The following is a 24,483-nucleotide window of genomic DNA, read 5'->3' on the forward strand; positions in this document are numbered from 1 at the left end:
ATACACATTTTTCTCAAGTACAAGTGGATCATTCTCCAGGATGAACCACACAAGGGGTCACAACATAAACATCAAAAAATACATGATTGGATCTCCCTGGTGGTGCAGCGGGATGAGTGCAGTGCTGTGAAGCTGTCCGCATCCTCTGCAGTGCCAGTTTGATCCCCCACCATCCAGGGAGCTACCCACATTGTGTGGCAGACCTCTCCTGTCCAGCCCTCTGCTCCCCTCAGCAGTGCTTTTGGTCTGTCTGCCCGTTCTGCTCCCCGCTCTGTCTCTTGTGAATCCTCTCACCTTCCCATGCTCATGGCCTGTACCCCAGTTCTTGTAGAAATAAATAAATCTTTAAAAAAATACATGAAAGGCCTCCCCAGTGGCGCAGCGGTTGAGCACTAGTCTGCAAAGCTGCCCACAGCCTCTGCAGCACTGGTTTGATCCCTGGCCACCAGCGAGGGTCCCACATGGCGCACAGACCTCTCCTGCCACCCGCTGCTCCCCTCAGCAGTGTACTTCGTCAGTCTGCCTGTTCTGTTCCCCGCTCTGTCTCTGGTGGATTCCCTCATCCTCCTGCACTTCTGACTGTACCCAGTGCTTGTATAAATAAATAAATGTTAAAAAATATATATATATATATAAATACATGAAGACTGCAATCATACCAAGTCTCTCCTCAGATGATAAAGATATCAAACTAGAAATAAACCATGAAAAGAAAGCAAGGAGATTGCCCACTACATGGAGACTGAACAACATGCTACTGAGAGACCATTGGGTTAATGAGTAAATCAAAGAAAAAATTCGAGGTTAGTTGACTGAGGTGATGGGGTTGGGGCAAAACAGAAACATGAAGGGCCACTCTCAGCACAGCACCCTGGCGAGTCACCTGCACCTGATCCTCACTGATGATATCTCCTTCCCTACCTGGCTGAGGTCGGGTTTCCTCTTCCGCTCTGTGAATTTCCTTCTTTCTTGGGTCCCTTTCCACATATCAGTCATTGGAAGGAGTCATCGTGTGGAGCCCACACTTAAGGGGTGCTCCACGGGGGGCCTTGCTGCCCCAACCAGCTAAGACACTGGTAAACAAAAGAAAGGGCCTCACACCATGGGGCTGAAGATTCCCTGCACCCCACACCGTGGGGCTGAAGATTAATCTGCAATCCATGAACATCCCCTTGTTTTTTGTTCTTGGTCATATAAGAAAAAACTTCTCGAAAAGTACATTGGGCAATAAATTATACGTATAAGAATATTGTAAGTAAGTGGCACAAAGAAATACCTGCTTAAAAATCAAACACTGTAAATTTGGCCTGCCTGACAATGGGAAATAATTTGTTAAACATGAACATGCCTGACAAGCAAGCCAGGACAACGACTACAGTAATTCCTTCTTTTGCCTTTTTTAGAAGTTTCTTGGGAAAGTTTTTTAATGATCTATGAAGTTGTGTTAAGAAGTTTCTAGGTAGAAAACCCTGTTAGGTGATAACCAGGAAGCAGCTGGTCTCCAGCTGAAGGCCATAAAATAGAAGTGTCTTTTGATGCTTAGGCTTTAGCTGATAGGAGTGTACCAATGGCTATCAGCTGTCTTGGGTAATTGTCTAGCCGAAATAATGAGTTTTAGTGTAAGGCTTAGTTTTTTTATCTATTTGCCTTGAAGGTTGCCTTCTTGCTGAGAGCACGTGGCAGCCAAAAGTCCATGGGAAAAAAAAAATACACTGATTGCTTTTGCTTTGCTTCCATGTATAGGATGATGTCATCTCACCACTTGCCTTAGTGTATTAGTAAAGACCCGCTGAGACCCTCTGGGGGAGATAGTAACACAAGACATTGTGTGTGTCTTCTTCATTCCTCAATTGTGCCGACGCCATCCCATCCTTCAGGAACCCCTGACACCCAGTTTGCTGAGGCTGGCTCCTGGCAGTGCTCTGCTATAGACATTTCTGTGCAGGTTTTGTTGGAACAAAAGTTTTCAAGTGAGTTGGGTAAATACTCAGGAGAGTGATCAGCAGGTTTTAGGGTAAATCTGTGTTTCACTTAATAAGAATTAGTTATTATCTCTTCCATAGTGACTGTGTTATTTTTCATTTCCTCCAGCAGTGAATGGGGGTACCTGTTGCTCCCCCTCCTGGTCAGCACCTGGTGCACAGTGTCCCCCCTTATCTGAGGTTTCATTTTCCAAGGCTTCAGTTTCCTGAAATTAAACTAGGTTAAAATTTTTTCATAAGATACTTAGAGAGAGATCACAGTTACACAACTTTTATTACATTACATTGTTGTGATTTTGATTGTCCTGTTTTTAAGTTATTGTTCTTGATCACATAGTGCCTAATTTATAAAGTAAATGTATCATATGTATGTATGTGCAAGGAAATCTACGTGTATAGAGGGCTCCATGCTATTGGTGGTTCTGGTATTCACTGGGGGTCTTGGAATACCTCCCACGTGGATAAAGGGGGCTGCTGTACTAGGATTTGCATTTAGGCCATATAATAGGTGTGCATTGCGTGTCCATGTTGCTTTAATTTGCACTTGTATTTACATATGTCAGAGTTTCTGTTCATATGCCTAATTGCCATCAATGCAGTCCTTAGAAACTGCTCAAAGTTTTGCTCAATTTTAGAAAGTTGTTTGTTCCTTGTTGAATTTTAAGGGTTCCATGGATATTCTAAAATATGTATTATATTAGTCATATTTTGCAAATATTTTCTCCTGGTCTGTGGCCCAAGCTCTTTTACAGACCTAACACATCAATGCATACGTAGACTTTTCTGGGAAGAGAAATGAGAAGTTGCTGACTGCACTGGGTTCAGAGTAGAGGAGACTTGGTTGATTAAGGATGATGTGACTTATGTATTTGTGTATGTTCTTGAGTATTTATGAATCCTCTGTGTGAGTGTGAATAGCAAATATTAGTTATTATCAAAATCATTTATTATCAGAAATAAATTACACAATACCGACACTATCAAACACTTGGCAGATCCCCCTCAGTCACGTGTTCTCAGGCTCTGAGCCTCTTCTGTAGGACCCGCCATCTTGTCACTTGTGGACTTCTAGTGAGTCCTGCATCTGGGACGTGACAGTGAGGGAAATCAGACACGGGGGACTGTCATGTCTAGCATGCAGTAAATCTTTATTGTCTTAGTGCTCATTATATATTATTTTAATTGCAGCAGGTGTAACATCAAAGCATATCATATACTGACAACACATATGAATGATTAGTCTACTTTCTTACTATTATCTATTTACTTCAGACAGTAGGGTACCAGGTGGTTAGTTCTCACGCATATAATCTTATCGCCCCCTAGCCAGAGCCTGGGAAGTTCACTCATTATATTTGTTATTCTAAGACTGTGGAGATGTAGAGGCATGACTCCACACAGGTCACTTTCCGGGCACTCAACACCAGGTCCTGTCACTCAGAGGTTTTCCTCCGAGATGCATGTGTTTTCACATGCCTTTGGGACTCAGGTCAAGGCCCTTCTGCTCACTGCGTGGGGTCTCTCCCAACAGTCACTGAATGATTTTGCCTTAGAATTTCTACCTGACAAAGGTGAGCTGGATGGACAGACACCTTCCCACTGAAAAGAGCTAAAAATGTGAGATATGTATGAGATACAAAACCATCTTCTTAAAAGCATTAGAACCGAAAATATAGTAATGAATGCCCACACACAGTAGAGAATGGGGAAACCCTACGTGGGCCCCACAGAAAACAGCATCTTGAGGAGGGAGGAAGGGCTGCGAGGGCCCCACCCAGAGCAGACACAGAGCCCAGCCCTTCAGCTCTGTGCTGAGCCTGACGACCACCACCCGCCGTCCCTTTCAAAATTTAGGAAGACTTGCTTTATTCTGGTTATGATGTGTGTGTATAGACACATATATATGGTACAGTTCTTAGGATATAGTCTGTATTCACTATTAAAAAAAAAATGTTGGGCCTCCCCGGTGGCACAGCCAATTGAGCACAGCACTTTGAAGCTGTCCACAGCCTCTGCAGCGTGGGTTTGATTCCTGGGTCAGCAAGGGAAACACTCACATGGTGCAGCAGATCTCTCCTGGCTCACCCATTCCTCCCCTCAGCAGTGTATTTCAGTCAGTCTGCCTGTTCTGTTCCCTGCTCTGTCTCTGGTGAATTTTCTCACCCTCCAGCACATCTGCCCTGTACCCCAGGTCTTGCATGCATAAATAAATAAGTCTTTAAAAAAAATTAAAATGTTACAATCAAAGCATTTTCAGACCAAGAGGGAGTAAAAAACAGTGGCAGCTGTTGTTAACAATGAGAAACAGAAAAGCATGGAAATGAAGCCTCATGTTTGGTAATGACCTATCATTGTCAACCTTCCCCAGGCAGGGCCAGCACCTGAGCCCAGAGGAGAAGGGTTGCACAGGAGAGAGCAGGAGGGAGGGATCAGGGACATGGACAGAGACCACCTGTCCAGTATGAAGAGCTGTGGGGCCCTGGACAGGGAGGCTCAGAAAAGCAGGGAGCATCTTCTCAAGCCTGAGAGAAAGAATCTGGAGACAAAGGAAACCCAGTTTCTGATGACATAGAGCACATAGAAGTCACTTCTGCCCCAATCCAAAGTACTATGTCTCAAGGAAACTAATTTGTATGAGGTGAATTAGACCTTTTGGGAGGGGGGCACTACCATCTTTACTTGAAGGGATGGATGACAAAAACTATCATTATTTAGATTTGGTTATTTTGTACACACTTTCTAGAAAATGAATGTGAGCTGTCCCTTTAAGAAAATCAACTGACAGTTGATAAATGATAGTAATTAACTGCCTTGATAAAGTGCAAGCTCCAGGTGAAAACCAGACAGTGAAAAATTGTGTCCCATCACTGTAAACTTGACAACTTCCAGTAGCCACTTACTTTTCTTTGGGGATTTTTGGAACATAAAACATGTATGATTTTCAAAATTTGATTCTAGAATAATTAGCATAAATATCAGGTGAAACAATGCATCACTGTTTTTTAAATGACTCTTTTTTTTTTTTTAAGATTTATTTATTTATTTATTTATATAAGCTCTGGGTAGAGTCAGAAGCATGGGAGGGTAAGAGAATTCATCAGAGCCAGAGCGTGGAGCAGAGCAGGCAGACTGACGAAATACACTGCTGAGGGGAGCAGCGGGAGGCAGGAGAGGTCTGCGAGCTGTGTGGGACCCTCCCCGGTTGGCCAGGGATCGAACCGGTGCTGCAGAGGCTGTGGGCAGCTTCACAACCCAGTGCTCAACAGCTGCGCCACCGGGGAGGCCCTAATGCATCACTTTTTTTTTTAATTAATAAACTTTATTTTTATATTCCCCATACAATTGCAACCCCCTTATTTTGACCCCAATCCCTCCCCTCCCCATTCTCCACCCCCCATAGAGTGTCTCTGGTTCATAGTTGTTTGTTGATTTTGATTTTCACTTTCTTATAGTTATTCATTTTCCTGGTCCCTTATTTAAGTTTTCTAGATTCCTGCTATGAGTGAGACCATCCGGTATTTTTCTTTTTCTTTCTGGCTTATTTCACTGAGCATGATCCCTTCCAATGCCATCCATGTTGCTGCAAATTGCATGTGTTTATCTTTTTTGAATGCTGAGTAATATTCCATGGTGTATATGGACCACATCTTCTTGATCCAGTCATCTATTTTTGGGCATTTGGGTTGTTTCCAAAGCTTAGCTATTGTAAACAGTGCTGCTATAAACATAGGGGTGCAGGTGCTCTTTGCAATTGATGTTTCTGTGTACTTTGGGTAAATACCTAGGAGTGGAATTGCTGGATCATATGGAAGCTCTATGTTTAGTAGGTCCAGAAATCTCCACACAGTTCTCCATAGTGGTTGGACCAGTTTGCACTCCCACCAGCAGTGCAGGAGAGTTCCTTTTTCTCCACACCCTCGCCAACATTTGTTGTTGCTAGTTTTTTTAATATTTGCCATTCTCACTGGTGTGAGATGGTATCTCATGGTAGTTTTGATTTGCATTTCCCTGACTACAAGTGATGTTGAACATTTTTTCATATGCCTGTTGGCCATTTGCATTTCCTCTTCAGAGAAGTTTCTTTTTAGCTCTTCTGCCCATTTTTTGACTGGATTATTTTCTTTGTTGTTGTTGAGTCTCATCAGCTCTTTGCAGATTTTTGTGATCAGTCCTTTATCATTAGTGTTGTGTGCAAAAATGTTCTCCCAGTCGGTGGGGCTTCTCTTTGCTTTGGTTATTGTCTCTTTTGCTGTGCAGAGCTCTTTAATTTGACTAATGCATCACTTTTTAAAGTCATGTATTAGTTCAAGATTAATAATCAGTAGAGGCCTATGGAATTAATATAACAGAACAGAAAACATCCAATGATACTCTTCTACCACTCACTTTGTACATAATATTTGAAAAACCACCACTTGTATAGTTTCAATTTATTGCAGAAGTGGAACAAAGTTAAATAGTCACAATTATGTGAAAAGTACTTAAAATGCTATTTTCACATATTTCAGAGAGGCTGTATAGTTTTCCATCGGCCAACCAAAACAAAGAGTAAATGCAGGAGAAACTATGACAATCCAACATGCTTCCAGTGAGAGAGAGAAGAAAAATTGCAAAAATATAAGCTGTAAAAGATCCACTCATGACCCTGATTATTTTCATTAAATATCTACATTTCTTTAAGACACTTTGAACACACATTGGGTTATTAATATTATTCTAAATTAAATGAAAATATCTTTAAATTGTTTTTATTCCTCATGTAGCAAATACTGAGAGCTTTAACCTCCTAAACTTATACTTGGGTTCTGGCTAATTTGTAAAACTGCAGAGATCCTGAAACAAAAAAGCTTAAAAAATCGCTGCCCCAGTCCCGGGCCTGGACTCAGGGAGGCAACAGTGTGGCAATGGCCTTGGAGCAGGAGAGGAGGGGAAAGCAAAGACCCACGTATCTGGTGTGGTTCTCAGTGTCTCAGCCCTGTGGGCTGTGCAGGGGGCAGGGAAGGTTACTCTTGGGGATTCCTCATCTCCCCACGTTTTCACATCTCTCTCCCACAACAGGTGTTGATCTCCTTTGAATACTGGTGTGTCACCCCCAGTTCTCACTCCCCATTGCCTGGAGGTCTCCAAAGACTCCAATCAGCATCACAGCTGCAACCAGTGTGGACTCAGTCTCCCCAGACTTCACGAGAACCCGTCATGAGGCCCCCAACTCTCCTGCTGCTGCTCTCGGGGGCCCTGGCCCTGACAGAGACCTGGGCAGGTGAGTGCAGGCTTTGGAGAGAAAAGGCCACTGAGGACGGGGGTAGTAGACGAACCCCGGGCGGGGGCAAGGCCCCAGGAAGGACTCCTCACCCCCACTGCTGACCCTGTTGTCCCCCTTGACCCCACCCTGCCCTGACCCCTTTCTGTCCCTCTCAGCCTCCAGCTGCCCCTCTGAGTCTGCAGCCTTCTCATCAGCTGCCCCATTTCAATCTCAGGAGCCCCCTCGCCCTCCTCCCCTCCTGCCCCGTCTCCCCGGGACCCACAGGAGGAGGGTCAGCCCGGGTCTCCCCTCCCGCCCCCAGGCTCCCACTCCCTGAGGTATTTCTCCACCGCGATGTCCCGGCCCGGCCTCGGGGAGCCTCGGTACGTGGAGGTGGGCTACGTGGACGACACGCAGTTCGCGCGGTTCGACAGCGACTCCCCGGGCCAGAGGATGGAGCCGCAGGCGCCCTGGATGGTGCAGGAGGGGCAGGAGTACTGGGCGCGGGAGACGCGGAGAGCTAAGACCAACGCGCAGTCCATCCGAGAGAACCTGCGCGCCCTGCGCGGCTACTACAACCAGAGCGCGGGCGGTGAGCGGGGCGGGCCCGGGGCGCTCACGACCCCACCCCCGCGGGCGGGCGGGGACCCCAGACCCCGGGCCGAGCGTCCCCCGAGGCAGGGGGACCCGCCGGACCCTCGACCCGGGACGAGCCCCGGGACGTTCCCCGCGAGGTTCCCGCGTCAGTTTCGGTTTATTCCCGGCGGGGGCGGGCGGGGTGACCGCGGGGTGACGCGGGGTGACGGGGCGGGGACAGGCTCTCACACCCTCCAGGGGATGTCTGGCTGCGAGGTGGGACCCGACGGGCGCCTCCTCCGCGGGTACAGTCAGTCCGCCTATGACGGCGCCGATTACCTGGCCCTGAACCGGGACCTGCGCTCCTGGACCGCGGCGGACACGGCCGCTCAGATCTCCCGGCGCAAATTGGAGGCGGTGGGATACGCGGATCAGCTGAGGAACTACCTGGAGGGCACGTGCGTGGAGGGGCTTCGCAGAGACCTGGAGAACTGGAAGGAGACGCTGCAGCGCGTAGGTAAGACGGGCCGCGGGTCTCCCAACCCCACTCAGGCCGGCACTCGGGGAGTCAGGGTCACAGCAGCGCCCCCTGTCTAGTCAGGGGGGGAGGATCCCCCCTGGGTTTCCTGACTGCCCAGAGGACCCCACTTTTCCTCAGAACAGTTAAGGAATCCAGTCTCTCCTGAGCCTGAGAGGATACCAGCCCTGGAATCACCCTTCACCGGATCCTTTTGACCCGGCAGCCCTCTTGGGAACCATCAGTTTCTCAGGGTCTTGTTACTGGTCTGAGGACATTTTTCTGATCTGACTCCTGCATTTCTGAGTCTCCAGGTCAGGAGCAAAAGTCTGTGCTCTCCTCCCTAGAGAACTGCGTCCTCCTATCCAGAGTTGTCCTCCTAATTCTAGAACTTTCTAAGGAATAAGAGATTATCCCAGACTCCCCAGACCAGGCTGGTTTTTAGATTTTGTGCTTCCTCTTTCCTAACCCACTGCCCTGTCCATTCTGAGGATGGTCACAGGAGGGCTCTTCAGGGTCCATGAGAGAAAAACCCAGAGTGTGTAAGTTCCACCCTTCTCCTCAGATGCCCCAAAGACATACGTGACCCACCACCCCATCTCTGAGCATGAGGTCACCCTGAGGTGCTGGGCCCTGGGCTTCTACCCTGCGCACATCACCCTGACCTGGCAGCGAGATGGGGAGGACCTGACCCAGGACATGGAGCTGGTGGAGACCAGGCCTGGGGGGGACGGAACCTTCCAGAAGTGGGCTGCTGTGGTGGTGCCTTCTGGAGAGGAGCAGAGATACACGTGCCATGTGCAGCATGAGGGGCTGCTGGAACCCCGAATCCTGACTTGGGGTAAGGAGGGGAACGTAGCACAGAGCTTCTCAGGGGCATCAGGAGCCCTTCTGGAGACCTTCAGAGCATCAGATGGAGGCCTGGGGCTCAGGGTCTCCTCGTCCCTTCCCTTCCCTTTCCTTCCAGTGCCCCCTCCTCAGTCCTCCGTCCCCACCACGGGCATCATTGCTGGCCTGGTTCTTGGAGCTGTGCTCACTGGAGTTGCACTGGTGCAGCTGTGATGTGGAAGAAGAAGTGCTCAGGTAGGGAAGGAAGTGGGGGGATCATGTCCACGGGGGCTTTCAGGCCACAGGTAGAACTTGCCCTACCTGGTAATGGGAAGTACCATTGTAGCAGCAGGATGAGCACAGGGCAGGTTCTCTATGACCCGAGCAGACAGGTGAAGGAGGAGTCCTGGAGCCCTTGGTGGCTTTTTTAGGCTTTTATTGAGTTTACCAGGTACACGGCAGGCAGGGGTATGGAGGAGGGGGCAGCGGGGGGCTGGCAGGCCTCCCAGCCCCCGCAAATCTTCACTTTCTGGACTGTCCAGCGTTCTCTCGTAGCCTCTGCTTCTCTACTGGTGCTGCCCTCTCACTTGTTCTCCTTCTGGTGGTTCTGCTGGTCCACTGGCATCCCCGTGACACCGTCCTTATAAGCGCACTCTCAGCCCAGGTGATTCTCACCTACGTATGCCCACACCCTACTCCAGGTGCCCGCCATCAGGCATGCATTTAATCGAATGGCGGGAGTGCAAAAAGCCTGACACGGTTTTTACTTACCGTACAACCATCCACACACGTGTGTTGCCCAGTCTGGAGCTGATTACTAACCCTCTTTTGTAAAGCATTTTTGAAAATGAATCACATTGTTCACCTTGATAATTCTGGTGATGGGGCCCTGATTCCAGCAAACAGCAGAGGGGAAGGGCCCTGCTGAGGACAGACCCAGGAGGCAGTTGGTCCAGTCCCCTCTCATCTCCTTTCTTGGTATTTCTTGGTCCTGCCCTAACTGTCCAGTCACAGTTCTGGAAACTTCCCTGTGGTCCACACTTGGGGATTCCTTTAGGATTTCATAGCCTGGCTCCTCTCTGGTCTCACATGGTGCTTCTTCCCACAGGAGGACAAGGAGGAAGCTGCACTCAGGCTGCAGGTAAGTGTGTGTAGGGTAAATGATTGTCAGGCTTTTCTTGCCATTAGGATTGATGATGGATCCTTGCGGTCCTGAATGCATGCCTGATGGCGGGCACCTGGAGTAGGGTGTGGGCATATGTAGGTGGGATTCACCTGGGCTGAGACAGGGCTTATAAGGGCAGCGTCTGGGAACAGAACCACCAGAAGGAGAACAAGCCAGAGACGGAAGTGAACACCAGAGAGAGCCCAGTAAAGTGGAGATTCGCAGGGGACTGGGAGGGTGATGGGGAAGCTGTGAGGGGGACATTCTGAGGATGCGGTGGACTATGGAGAATGTGACACTTGGGTGTTTCTTTGAATTCTTTTATGATCCTTTTCCTTCACAGTGTGAGTCAGCTGCTTTGTGGGGGCTGAGTGATGCAGGATTTCATCTGATCCCCCCCTTTGTGACTTCAAGATCCTCTGGTTTCCTTTGCTGCAAAAGGCATCAGAATCTGTTTCTGTTCTTAGTAGATAATGTGAGGAGGTGGGGAGACTGGCCCAGCCCTGCCCACCAGGCCCTCCCCACACTGACCTGTGTCTCTCCCTGATGACTTTCCTGCTCCAGCAGAAGTAGCTTAGTCTGTGTCTACCTGTCTTTGTGATTTCCTCAAGAATAGTAACTACTTCCCTCTTGAAATAATAATTGAGTTCTGAAATTACTGTTTGTAAGCTTGCCTGATGGGTTTGGTGGGCTAATAAAAATGATTCCTAAAATTTGAGATGAAATGAATAGGAAACCTTTCAGAATCACGTGTTTGCTGTGCTGAGTCTGGGCAGGTGGGGGCTGGAGAGGCTGTGAGGAGCCTAGGGGGACGGGGCCTGTGTCCAGTCGGGGTTCAGTGCATCGGGGGCTTTGACATGGTCACTCCTCAGGGGTCATCTCTCTGCTCCTTTGTCCTTGTCCTTCAGGAGCACCTGTCCCAGCAGGGCCTGTGATCACAGGGTCAGACCCTACCTGGCCTTGTGCTGTCATGTTTGAGCAGGGAGTGCTTGTGTGGCCGGGTCAGCCCAGGCTCAGCTCAGGGTCTAGCGTTCCTATGGATTCCTATTTTTTGTTTTGTTTTGTTTTTTTGCTTTATGCCTATTCTCTTTGATGTTTAGAGACCAGGCTTCATGTCTTCTTGGTCCCTGTCTCTGACAGCAGCAGGAGCATCTGTCATTGTCCCTACAAGGCCCAGGGTGTCCCCTGCATGCAGGAGTCTGATGAGATGGATTTCCAAACTCATCTGATTTTTGGCCTCATTTAGGACTTTTTTTGGATTATTCTTTCCATCTTTTCCAACAAAATCCTGGTATTACTAGAGAGGAGGATTTGATAATTTCCTGATGGATTTAGATAAGTTCCTGATAGATTTCTATTTTTCTCTACAGCTTCCCCCTGTAACCCTGCCCTTAAATGTAGTAACCCCAGTGCTGGTGCTAATCGCGACCCATGGGTTGATGGAGTCAGTTACCATCATAGTTGGCTAAAAAATAGGACCCATAAGCCTAGGAACTTGGGCCTCCTTGGTGGAACATGGGTTAAGTCTCAGCACTATCACCTCTGCACCCTGAGTTCAATCCCCAGCCAGGGAGCTACCCACTTACGATGCAGCAGACCTCTCCTGTTTTGCCCGCTGCTCCCCTTAGCAGTGTATTTCAGTAAATCTGCCTGTTCTGCTCCCCACTCTCTCTGGTGAATCCTCTTACCAACCCCACCCATACACTCCGACTACACCCCAGTTCTTCTACACAAATATAAATAAATCTTTAAAAAAAACAACTACAAACCCCTTTTCAAAAGAAATACACCTGTGTAATGTGTCACATTAATAAAGACACTATCTCTAGAATGGGGAGGTGCTCTACAATGATGACACAACTGATAACTGTTGCACCAGATGTGTGACTGACTGTTTATGCAACTCGGAAAACCCAATGAAATAAAAACACGCACAACTTGCAGCCTGAGGAGAGTGTGTCCTAGTGGGGAGAGGAGACTGAGGACTGTATGACAGCATATCAGACAGTAACACACGCGTGTCTGGTTAGAAGTGGGTAAGGGATGTGGGAAGGTGACAGGACGGTTATCTTCCCAGCGTGGTCAGTGTGGGTCTCACTGAAGTGACCTTTGAGAAAAAGCTGATGGACATGTTGCCCACAAGGATGTGATGTGCAGGGAAGTTCAGTGCAGGCAGGACAACCTCCAGTGCAGATGCCCGAGCAGGAATGTATCTGTGTGACTGACATGAGCAAGGAGGCCAAGGACTGAGCAGAGGCCAATGGAGATGGGATCTGTGTGCACCTGGATCATTCAGGCCTGAGGATGTTGGGAGGGTTTGACTCTCTGAGTAAGATGTGGGGTGACAAGAGCTTCTGAACAGATACACACTTGTGGGACTTCTCTCTGGTAGCTCAGTCTGGCTGCTGTGCAGCATGGAAGGGGGAGAGGGGGGAAGAGAAATGGAGGAAACCAGTACAGGTCCCAGGGCAGAGAGGTTGGGGGCTCGTTGAGGGTGAGCAGGGAAATAACAGGAAGTGATGGGACTGTGCATATGTAGACATGGACTTTACAGTGTTTCCTACTCCTGGGCTGTGAGAAAGGGTCAAGGATGACATTCGGTGTCTCAGACTGTGCAGGCAGAGAGCTGGAGCCTCAGTGACATGGGGAGACTCCAGAAGAGCCATATGTGTGCAACCCAAGCATTCACTTTAGGAAAGTTGAATCAGATCTATTAGAATTGAAAGTGATGTTGGCAGTTGGACAGACGAATCTGGGGCACAGGTGAAATGTTTGAGGTAAGTAATAGACCTGGGATATGATGTGATGTAAATGATTTTTAAGGTCTTGAGCATGTAAGGGTCACCCAGAAAGTGATTACTGAGCAAGAGAAAGGAGCAGAATTGGACCCCCAATTCCACAGTGATGTGTAATCTGAGCAGACACCCTTAGAGCCAACTGCACAGTCTGACCCCACATGGAGATGACATGCAGACCAGGGAGCCCACACTTCAGTGAGCACAGGAGTCACCTGGACACTCATGAAGACTCAGAAGGTCTAGAACAGAGCCTGAGAGTCTGTTATGTGGTCCCTCACCAAACCTAGGGATGGAGAATTTAGGGCTGATGCTCAGGAAGAGGCACTTTCTTCCCTGGAAGCAGGAGCAAATCACAGGGACTCTGGAGCCCAAGTTCCCATCCAAAGAGACTGAGGGAAACTATAATTTGGGAACTCAGAACTGGGGGAGCAACTTTTATGACCTCGACACCTGGCTTTTCCCTGAGGCCTGTAACTATAGTTACTCACTTGGGAGGAAGTTTGAGGACCCTTATGGTGACAGCGACCCTGTTCTCCCGCTGCCAACCAGGGAGCCTGGGGAGGGCCTGGCTGAGCAGGAGAAAGGGCAGCTCTGGGCTCCTGTGCTCAGACCTGTGGCCACACGGGGGCGCTGCCGCGCTGCTCCGGATTCTGGTGGAGCCGCCAGGACGGGGCGGGGGCTGAGGTGGGCAGAGTTGGGGGTCTTGGAGGGCGTGTCCTGGGGTGAGATGCTTTGTGAGGAGTCAGAGAAGCAGGGCTCAGAGGAGGGGAGACTCAGGAGCCTCACCTTTTCTCCCAGAACTCCACTCTCTAGTCCCTTCAGTGCAATACCTGGGGAAATATATATAGTTTGTACAGTTTCCTTCTACAAACTATACTTTGTTGAGGGCTATTTTTTTAAATGTTATTTTAATTGAAAATTTAATTTCAAGCAATATTTTAAAAATACTGTTATATTTACAGACATGGCAAAGGTAGTAGAGTTCCTGTATAATCCACATCATTTCCAAATTGTTAACATCTCATGTGACCACAGTGCATTTGAGCAGCTAAGGAAGCAATATTTAATGCACTTTCACTAAACACTGCGCTGTATTTGGATTTCATTTATTTTCCGAATGTTCTTTTCATGCTCCCACATCTCACCAAAGACACCACATGAAGTTCCAACCATGTCTCCCTAGTGCCTCTGGCTGACAGTTTCTCAAAGTTTCCTCTGCTGATGACACCTGTGAGCAGAGCTGCTCAGGCACAATGGCCTCCATTTCAGGCCATCCTCCATCAGCACATCAAGTGTACAAATATGCACTTTTGTTTTTCTTTTCTTTAGTTATTGTTGTCTTTGGAAGGAAGTCACTATGGGCAGCTTGCACTTAGTGGGGGTTCTGCTATAAACATTTACTTATGTGCAGGGTTTTTGTTTTGGTTTCTTTGTTGTTTTGCAAATGCAAGTTTTCAGATTAGTTAGGTAAATAGCAGGGACAGTGCTCGATGGACTGTATGCTTGTTCTGTGTTTGGCTTTAAAAGAAATATCAGGTCATCCCTAGTGACTGGGTCATCCTATCCTGCCAGCAGTGATGAGGGGTCCTGTGCTGCAGTCAGCAATGGGTGTGGCCCATTTTAGGGGGCCTTTTGCCTTCTAATAAGCATGCAGTGGCATTACTGTTGTTTTTAGTCTTCTTTCCCTAATGACCTGTGATCTTGAGCATCACAGTTATCTGGCATCTGTATCCTTCAGTGGTGAAGTCTTTTGTCCATTTTTTGCATTTGGATCATTTCTTTTCTTATTGTTGAGTTGTAAGACTTCATTTATAATATCAATTCTAAATACAAGTCCTTTATCAGATACATGATCTGATTTACAATCATTTCTCCAACTCTGTGTCTTACGCTCTTGTACTAATATAATAGTAAACACTAATGACTAGATACAGGCATAGATATATTCTTCTGGAAAGAGAAATGATAAATTGCTAACTGGTTTTGAGCAGGTGACCTGCCTTACTGGAGGGCTGTGGTGGGAAGAGGGTTATTCATTTAGCTATGGAAATTCTTGAGTATAAAATTTTCCTCTGTGCTCATGAAATAATACTTTCAAAATCAAATCCTACTAAAATCCCTTCAACTGCATAATGTCCTAATCACATGCTAAGCCCAGAGCGGCACGTCTGTCACGTGATGAACCTGCTCATCATCATCTCTCACGGCCGTGGCTGCACATTGGGGTCACTCTTGGCAGTGTCCATGCTGTGACTTTTAGACAAATGTACAATGACGTGAACGCCATATTGTGTCCTACACAGTAGACTCACTGCCCTCAATATCTTCTGTGCTCCAAGGAAACAGAAGCAAAGACAGACCAATGGAGACACATCAAACCGCAAGCTCCTGCCCAGTGAAGGAAACTGTCATTAAATGTAAAGACACCCTATGGGGAGGGGGGAGAAATAATTTGCACATCATACATCCAAGATACACGAATAATACATATGACTCAACACCCAGAAAACAACCCAATCAAAAATGGTGAGAGGAGCTAAGTGGACACTTCTCCAAAGAAGATGCAGATGGCCACACGCACATGGAAAATGCTCCCCATCACACGTCATCAGGGGATGCAGATCAGAACCACAAAGAGATACCTCCTCACACCTGTGCGGTGGCTCATATTAACAAGACCAGAGACAACAAGTGTTGGCAAGGTGTGAGGGAAGGAATCTTCATACACTATTGCGGGATCTGGTCCAGCCCTTACAGAAACAATAAGCAGTTTCCTCAAAATATTAAACATAGATCTGCCAGAGGCCCCAGCATCCACTCCTTGGGATTTATCCAAAGAATGCAAAAGCTTATTTTAAGGGATATGCACACTCTTGTGCTCATTGCAACAATATTTACTGCCAAAGACCAGCCTCGGCAAAATGCCGTGTCAGGAGTCCCCAAAAGGATGAGACGGCCTAGGTGAAACTTTAAGGGCTGAAGGGAAGGGGATGAGGTAGTGAGGAGACACTGACACTTGATGAGGTGCAAGTATCTTCTACTCAGGGGCTCAGCAGGTCTACATTTATTCATTTTTTGCGAGAAGTGAGATGACATCATCATATGCATGGAAGCAAAGCAGAAACAATCAGTGCATTCTTTTCCCATAGACTTTTGGCTGCTATGTGCTCTCAGCAAGAAGGCAACCTTCAAGGTTAATAGATAAAAAACTAAACCTTACACTAAAACTCATTATTTCAGTTTAGACAATTACCTAAGACAGCCGATAGCCACCAGTAACCCCTAACAGCTTAAGTCTAAGCATCAAAAGACTCTTCTATTCATATGGCCTTCAGCCGGAGACCAGCTGCTTTCTGGTTATCAGCTAACAGGGTTTTCTACCTGGAAACTTCTTTAACACTATTAACTTCATTTAAAAACTTTCCTAAGAAACTTCTAAAAAAAGCAAAAGAAGGACTTACTATAGTCGTTGTCCTGGGTTGCTTGTCAGGCATGTTCATGTATAACAAACTCTTTCCCATTGTCAGGCAGGACAAATTTACAGTGTTTAATTTTTAAGCAGGTAATTCTCCATGCCATGTGCTTATAATATTCTTATACATATACTTTATTGCCCAATGTATTTTCTGAGGTTTTTCTCTTATATGACCAAGAACAAAAAACAAAGGCATGCCTATAGGTTATAGATTAATCTTCAGCCCCATGGTGTGAGGCAAAAGGAGTCTTCAGCCCCGTGGTGTGAGGCTCTTTGGAAATCTTCGGCCCCAGGGTGTGAGGCCCTTTTTCTTAGCTGCTTGCCAGTGTCTTATCTGGCTGGAGCAGCAAGGCCCCCTGCAGCAATTTATAATAGCCAAATTATGGAAACAATCCATGTGCATAAAATAGATGGTGGGAACTCTTGTGGCCTGTACATGAAATCTTGAATTTACAATGACATGGATGGAAATGGGTAAAATTATGCTAAGTGAAATAAATCAGGAGAACCACAAATACCAGATGACAGGACTCATGTGTGCAATATACAGAAACTCAGCAAAGGAACAGATAAAATCTAACCTGCCCTTGGAGTCTGGCTGCAGAACTGAGGCACCAGAGGGGGTTGAGGGTGGGGAGCAAAAGGAGTAAGAAGACCCAGAGGAACACAGGGGAGGACTCTGGGTGCATTGGAGGTGGGGGGGTGAGGGAACCTGCATCTGAAGAGGTGAGTCTCTGACTTTGAGTCATGTGCAGTGTGTAAACGCATGTTACCTCAAAAACTACAGTAATAAAAAACTATTTTAAACTGTCAGTCACTGACCTCAGGACTTTGCCTTTGCCTCCTCACTGTCACGCAGCGTAAGGGTTTCCCACAAGGGCAGAGGCAGGTGGGGCAGGGACTCCTGGGGCTACTGAGACACCGCTGAGTAGAGACACTGCAGAGAGGGCGGCTCTGAGGGCGGCTCTGAGCTACCGGGATTGGACATAGTGTTTTCTTTTTTACTGTAAAATTCCTATTATTTTTTGTGGCTATAATGATGTGAATTAGAAAATTGTGGGGAAGGAAGAAAATGTTAACCCAAGCAAACAATAAAATCAGGACAAAAAGGCAAAAATCAAACAAAATAAACATTTTACATCATGGCCTCCCCTGCTGTGGAGCTGCAGTGAGGAAGGGTCTCAGGGCTGAGGGGGCTGAGGCCTCAGTGTGGTCACATCCCCTGGAAACATCCAGAGTGAGGGTTGGGTCCTCTTAGTGAGGGCGCTGACTACCTGCCCAGGCAGCCATATGTGATTAAGTTGAATGTAAAAATTCCTCCTGATGTTGCTCTTGTGATGGAGGGAGATGAGGGGAGAGAGGAGGTGATGACAGAGGCTGAGCCCTGAGACTGATGTAGTTAACAAGTTTGTCTTTTCCCCATTTGTTGCAATTCCCCTTATCTAGCCTTAACAGGATTAATAGCTTGTCTTTCCCCATTTATTGCAGCGTCCCCCTCCCTTTGAGAAGAAAAACAAGCTGGCGCCCACCAGTTTCCCTGCAGACCCTTCCTCCTCCCCTTGATGAAAACCAGCTGGTGCCCATCCATCTCTGTGCGGACCTGGTGCCCACTTGTCTCCGTGCGGACCCCTTCCCTCTCCCCTTCGCGGACCCCTTCCCATCTCCCCCTGTATAAATACCCCTGCCCACGGCCAGAGAGCAGGACGGTGGGCTTTTGGACATGAGTCTGCTGCCCTCCTCATCTGTCCACAAATAAAACCGCTTTCCTTTTCCTCAAACTTGGTTTCCTTTTATTGGCTGAGGGAAACTGAGGCGGGCGTTCGGTAACAAGACTGCAGAAATGACCAGGTTCTGACCTCTGTGTTCAAAAAGAATAAATATCAATCTTCACATAATGGCCCTTGAAACATCTGAAATCTTTGTGCTCTGAAGGAGGATAAATGCCACCACTAGACATTGTTTTCAGTCTGTGTTTGATGGAAATGTCCTAACCAGTCATTACCAGAAATAAGAGTCCTCCTGAGCTTTTTGTGTAACTGTATTAATTTTTTAACTCAACTGACATATATTGGGGTGTCCTCCTCCAGGCACTGGGGCGCAGAGTTAACTGTCCCAGGACTGTGTGTCTGTAACTCAGATTCCAGCTGGAGACGGGCCGCGGAAGCACAGAGCGAGGTGCCCCTGACCTGAGAGCCGCTGGGCCTCCTCCCTGAGGAGGTGACAGATGATCTGAGCCCTAGAGGGGAGCAGGAGGTGACAGGGAGGTGAGTCACCCCGAGGAGACAGGGTGAGGGTCCGGGGTGTTGGGCGCGGGCGGGTACAGGGCTGGTCACAGGCAGGAGCTGGAGCTGCGGCAGCGGGTGCTAAGGGGCATGGTGCCGCAGACCAGCTTTCAGCAAAATGTCGGGTCAGAAGTCCTTGAAAGGAAAAGACGGCCTAGGAGCCGCGTAAAGGACTGAGGGGAAGGGGATGAGGTAGTGAGGAGACACTGACACTTGGTGAGGTGCTAGTATCTTCTGCTGAGAGACTCAGCAGGTCTTTATTTATTCATTTTTAGTAATCAGAAAAAAATACATTATCATGTGTAAAGCACAGACAATTAGAGTATTCTATTCCCATGGACTACTGTCTCCTACAGGTCTCAGCTAGACAGTAGCCATCAAGGTTAATAGATAAAAAAACCAAACCTAACCCTAAAACTTATTATTTCAGCTAGACTATTACCTATGACAGTGGATAGCCGCCAGTGCATCCCTATCAGCTAAAGCCTAAGCATCAAAAGACTATTCTATGCATATGGCCTTCAGCTGGAGACCAGCTGCTGCTCAGCTATCAGAACTTTTTCTACCTAGAAACTTCTTAATACAGTTAACTTCATTTAAAAACTTTCCTAAGAAACTTCTAGAGAAGGCAAAAAAAGGACCACTAGAATTATCGTGCTGGATTGCTTGTCAGGCATGTTCAATAAATTGTCTCCCATTGTCAAGTGGGCCAAATTGTTTAATAACTAATTTCTAAACAGATAATTTTCTGCGCCATCCACCCACAGTCTGCTGACATGTACAATCCACTGCCCAATATACTCTCTAATAAATTTTTCTCTATGACCAAGAACAAAAAGCAAAGGGATGCCAGATCTTCAGCCCCACGGTGTGAGGCCTTTTCTCTTAGCTGCTTGTCAGTATCCTATCTGGCTGGGGCAACAGGGCCCCCTGCAGCAGCGTGGGACTCGCCTTGGGCCTGGACTCCAGCCTGTCCCCCCGGCACACGGATGGAACCCGCAGAGGGACTCACCCCCAGAGCCTGTTTCCTCACCTGCGTGTGGTGAGATTAGGAAAGCGGTGAGGGTGGTGAACTGATGCCTGTGAGTCTCAGCTCAGGGCCTGGCACATCGGGGACATTCAGCCCCTGTCTGCTCTCCTGGCTGCAGGGAAAGGGGGTGGAGGAGAAAGTGGAGGTGATGCCAGGCCCTGTGAGCCCTCCCTCCTGGTGTGGGGAGCAGAGAAGGCAGGTGAGGGTCCATGTTGAGGAAAGTCTGGGGCGCCGTGGGGAGCAGAAACTGGAGAAAGTGAGAGTGTGCGGGGCAGGGAGGAGGCTCCTGCAGCCTGACCAGGGCAGGTGTGGTCACCTGCTCCCTGACCGTCTACTCTTCTCTCCATTTATTCACCTTCCTCACCCACCTTGCGGGACAGTCATGATCTCATGGCCACGACGGGATCCTCCTGGCAGAGGTGACCTGCAGCATCTGCCTGGAGACAGGGGCCCGGGGAGCATCTCCTGTGGCCACAGCTTCTGCCAAGCCTGCCATAGCCGAGTCACTCTCAGACCCACTGAGGGGCCACGTGCTGTCCACGCTGCCAGGAGCCACCCAAGAGGGAACAGCAGCCCCAGTGGGTTTGTCCCCTGGGGCAGATTGTCCTCTGGGGTAGAATTGGCCAGTGGTCATTTTCTAGTAGCCACATTAAATGAGGATCCCTGCCAGAGTTCATGGATGCCCACAGGCTGCATACAGTGCCAGAATTGTAAATGGACCATCTGATACAAGCTCTCACAGGTGCCATTCATGGTTTTTCAGACCAGTCATGGCTCTAAATGGACCGATCTGATTGGAGCTCAGCTGGCACCAACCAAACAGCCAACTCACTCTCATCCCACCAAGGGCCCATGTGCTGTCCTTGCTGCCAGGAGCCACCCCACAGAGAACAGCAGCCCCTCTGGGTCCTGGTCAATTTGTGTTCAGGACCTGGCACTGGAGCCCAGGAGAGAGAAACCAGCACAGGAATGGGGTTTTGTGAGCAGAGCAGGAAAAGGTATTTTTCTACTTTGGAGGACCAGGAGGGTGTGGTTTACAGTGATCCTAACCATAACAGTCACCCAGCGCTGCGTAAGGAGAAGGTTCTGGGTCTTATAAGGTGAAGTCTTTTACTGTCATTCTGAATTTGTGACAAATCTTTGGTGACGTGCTCCATTATGGATTAATCCATACTATTCTAGAAAGATAAAGTTCTGCATTTTTTCTCTGCATCTGAAGTATTTTTATTTTTTATATTTATTTTCTTATGTCATTGTTAATTTTTGCACAGTATTTGATTTCTCCCCTCAGGTGTAGTTCCCATGGTTCTCCCCACCCTGGCATCTGTGATCTGTCACCACAGTGCGTTGTGCTCCTCCCTCCCCTGTTTGAATCCTATCCCTTCCCTGCTCTGTTGTGTGCATTGGATCTACGTCAGCTTGTAAGGTTTTTTTCCTGACCTTTATTCATTTCTCTAATTCTTCCTATAAGTGAAACGATCTGATGTTTATCTTTTTCCTTCTGACTAGTTTCACTTAGCATAATCCTTCCAGCTCCTTCCATGTTGCTGCAAGTGATGAAAGTTTATCTTTTTTGATCTCTGAGTAGTATTCCATTGTGTCTATACCACATCTTCCTGACCTACTCACATGTGCAGATCAAAACCACAATGAGACACCAACGCACACCTGTGAGAAGGGCCCATATTAAAAACAAACAAGCAGAAGCAACACATGCTGGTGAGGATGCTGTGGGGATGGAGCCTCTTCCACTACCAGTCAGTTCTAGAAATGATCCCAGGCCTTCCCTCTTCCCCATCCTATTTCCTCCGCTTGTCAGGGAGGAGCATCTGTTCATCAGAGGCTGCTCACAGGTGCTAGCAGGAGGGTCTCTCAGTTTGGGGAACCTCTGACCCTGGGGGAGGGTGTGTAGAGGCCACCAAATTACTGACCTTTCTTTCCCTCACGTGGAAGAGAGTACAGTTTCCAGTCCCATAGCTGAATCCTCAAGATGCTCACATGACTTACTACCCTTCATGGTACTCGTGAGAAAACTACCTAGAGAAATTAAAACACTCATAATGTGATAAAGTGGCACTATTGAGAGCAGAGGCAGGATTCAAACTCAGTTTTCCTTCATTTGAGATCATGTTCTTCGCTGCATCATGTTCGACAGCTTTTCACAGTGATCTGACAAAAACAAAATCTGTTTGAGTTTGTGAGCCTACTGAAAAAAAAAATTACCTTAATAAGTTCACCAAATGGCAGAGTCACTCTAGGCAAGTTTCTACCCCTTTGCCCTCTTTTAAGAAATGGACCAACCCTCCATTTCTTCTTCCAGAGATCATGTCCTTTGACTGGGGGCAACACCAGAAACATCCAGGAGCAGTTTCAGCAGCAGGAACAAGCACCAGGACCCCGAGGTGAAGCCCCTGGTGAGCTAAAGAGTGTTGAGTCACACCCAGGACATAACCTGAGGTGGTGCGTCTCCTCCCCCTGAGTGATGGACCCTCTGAGCTGGTCGGCACTTCCTTCCCCACTCTGTGGAAGGTTCTGGTGCTGAGATCCCCACAGGCCCAGGAGAGAGGAGCCTCTTGAGACCCGAGTGTCCCTGAGGGTCATTCTCAGTCTACAGGGAGATAACCTGTAGGTCTTGAGAAAAAGCCATCATGACTACCTGTGTGAATTTTAATTATACATAAAAAAACTTTTGTAAGATTAGAGAATGTGGGCCTCCCCTGGTGGCGCAGTGGTTGAGCGCTGGGCTGCAAAGCTGCCTGCAGCCTCTGTAGTGCCGGTTCGATCCCCAGCCACATTGCATGACAGACCTCTCCTGTCTCGCCTGCTGCTCCCCTCAGCAGTGTATTTCGTCAGTCAGTCTGTTCTGTTCCCCGCTCTGGCTCTGGTGAATTCTCTCACTCTCTTGCGCTTCTGACTGTACCCAGTGCGTGTATAAATAAATAAATAAATAAATAAATAAATAAATAAATAAATAAATAAATCTTTAATAAAAAAGAAAAGAAAAAAAGATTAGAGAATGTAAATTTGCCATATCACTGATCTCTGTCTCTGCTTGAAATCTTCTCCAGTATGCTCCAATCATAAGATGTGGAATTCCTTCCTAGTAAAAGAACAAAGAAATACTTGACAATAACCAGGTCTAGGCCATTTTCTAAGTATAAGTGAGATCAAGGTCAAACTAGGAGAATCAATAAGAGAAAACTTAAAGGAGAAAATTCGAGTTTTATGGGGATTATAAATCTAGTGAACTAAGTACTTCTCCATGTGCCCAAGGAAGTGTGTTGTCATTTACTGGACACCTGTGATGCCAAAAACTGGCCTCTGTTAACCTCAACCAACAAATGGTAACAGAGGTTGAGGAGAAGCAAAAGTAGATTAATTTGTCTATAAACTGAGGAGGGCAGCAGACTCATGTCTGAAATACCACTGTCCTGCTCTTTGGCAGAGGGCAGGGGTATTTATGCAAAGTAGTAAAAAATAGGGGGAGTTGGGCCAGCCCATGACCCCTGAGGCAGCAGACTTGTAAAGGAAGAAAGATGACCACGATTAGTCATCTGGAGCTCTCCCTGTGCTGATGCAAGGAAAAAGCTGATGGACTAACAATCCCACCAGAAGGCTGGGGGATACGGGCAGGTGGATGTTATGGTTATGGGCCCCTGGGGTGGATGGGATTATGTGTACATCCCAGGAGATGAAAATCAAAGCATGGACAGAGGGCCTTGGTGGCCCAAAGCAGCCTTGTGTGAGGTTCTCTGCAGCCAGGTAGAGGAGATGGATCCAAAAGCCAACTCAGACAAGGCAAAAGCTGGTGCTAAGGTTGGGAAGTCCTGAACGGTTGTTAAATAGCTGAAAGGACACTAAAATCACCTGTGGGTAATACCCTGTTCCTTTTGAATAAGGGGAAGGAGCTGATGAACCATCCTTGTGGGATGGGTGATGAATGTGGCTTGTGGTGGAGCCCACAGTCAAAGAACTGTGGCCCCGAGAGAGGCCGCATGTGAGCTTGTATCCATGGATCCCCAACCCATGTGCATGTGCAAAGGGTTGGCCTGAGTGCAGGGTCTGCATGTCACACTGGTGGCTATGAAGGCGGAGTGTTGGAGGGGTGTAATTCAACCACCCCATACCGGATAGGTTCATCACCAGTTCAAGCAGACCTGTTGGTGTCTTCATGTTCTCCGCTATTCTCTGCTGCACTCCTCCACATGATGCCGCTGTCCGCCACACCGCTCCGTACTCCATACTCCACACTGCTCCATACTCCACACCACACCACTCCACTCCACACCACACCACTCCACACCACACCACTCCACACCACACCATCCTCTGCTGCCCTGGCCTTAAATGCCCAGTCTCTTGACCCAGGTGTATCCCATCTATGCATGTCCACACCCCACTCCAGGTGCCTGCCATCAGGCATGCATTCAGGACCACAGGGATCCATCATCAATCCTAATAGTGGGAGGGCAGAAAAGCCTGATACTTTTTTACCTTACCCTATAATCCACCCCCTCAGGGTTTTCTGCCAGACTGTCTATAGACAAGTTATATACACGTTTCTCTTAGCAATATGACCACTGCAGCC

General features: G+C 47.8%; 2 protein-coding genes across 2 annotated transcripts in view; both read left to right on the forward strand.

The window, feature by feature from the left end:
* The window catches only part of LOC311167852 (HLA class I histocompatibility antigen, alpha chain G-like), a gene marked incomplete at its 5' end in the record, with an annotated part of 338,317 nt that overhangs the window by 127,387 nt on the left and 186,447 nt on the right, over nucleotides 1-24,483 (forward strand). The gene's annotated exons all lie outside the window — the stretch shown is intronic.
* LOC311167854 (popy Class I histocompatibility antigen, A-1 alpha chain-like) overlaps nucleotides 7,179-24,483 on the forward strand; it is a gene marked incomplete at its 5' end in the record, with an annotated part of 85,823 nt that continues 68,518 nt past the window's right edge. Inside the window, 4 exons of the mRNA XM_084228994.1 lie at nucleotides 7,179-7,242; nucleotides 7,547-7,816; nucleotides 8,042-8,317; nucleotides 8,883-9,158. Of these exons, the coding sequence (XP_084085120.1) occupies nucleotides 7,179-7,242; nucleotides 7,547-7,816; nucleotides 8,042-8,317; nucleotides 8,883-9,158 (886 nt within the window). The remainder of the gene's footprint in view (nucleotides 7,243-7,546; nucleotides 7,817-8,041; nucleotides 8,318-8,882; nucleotides 9,159-24,483) is intronic.

The sequence above is a fragment of the Talpa europaea genome, assembly GCF_964194135.1.
Source record: "Talpa europaea genome assembly, chromosome: 2".
NCBI classification, from domain to species: Eukaryota; Metazoa; Chordata; class Mammalia; order Eulipotyphla; family Talpidae; genus Talpa; species Talpa europaea.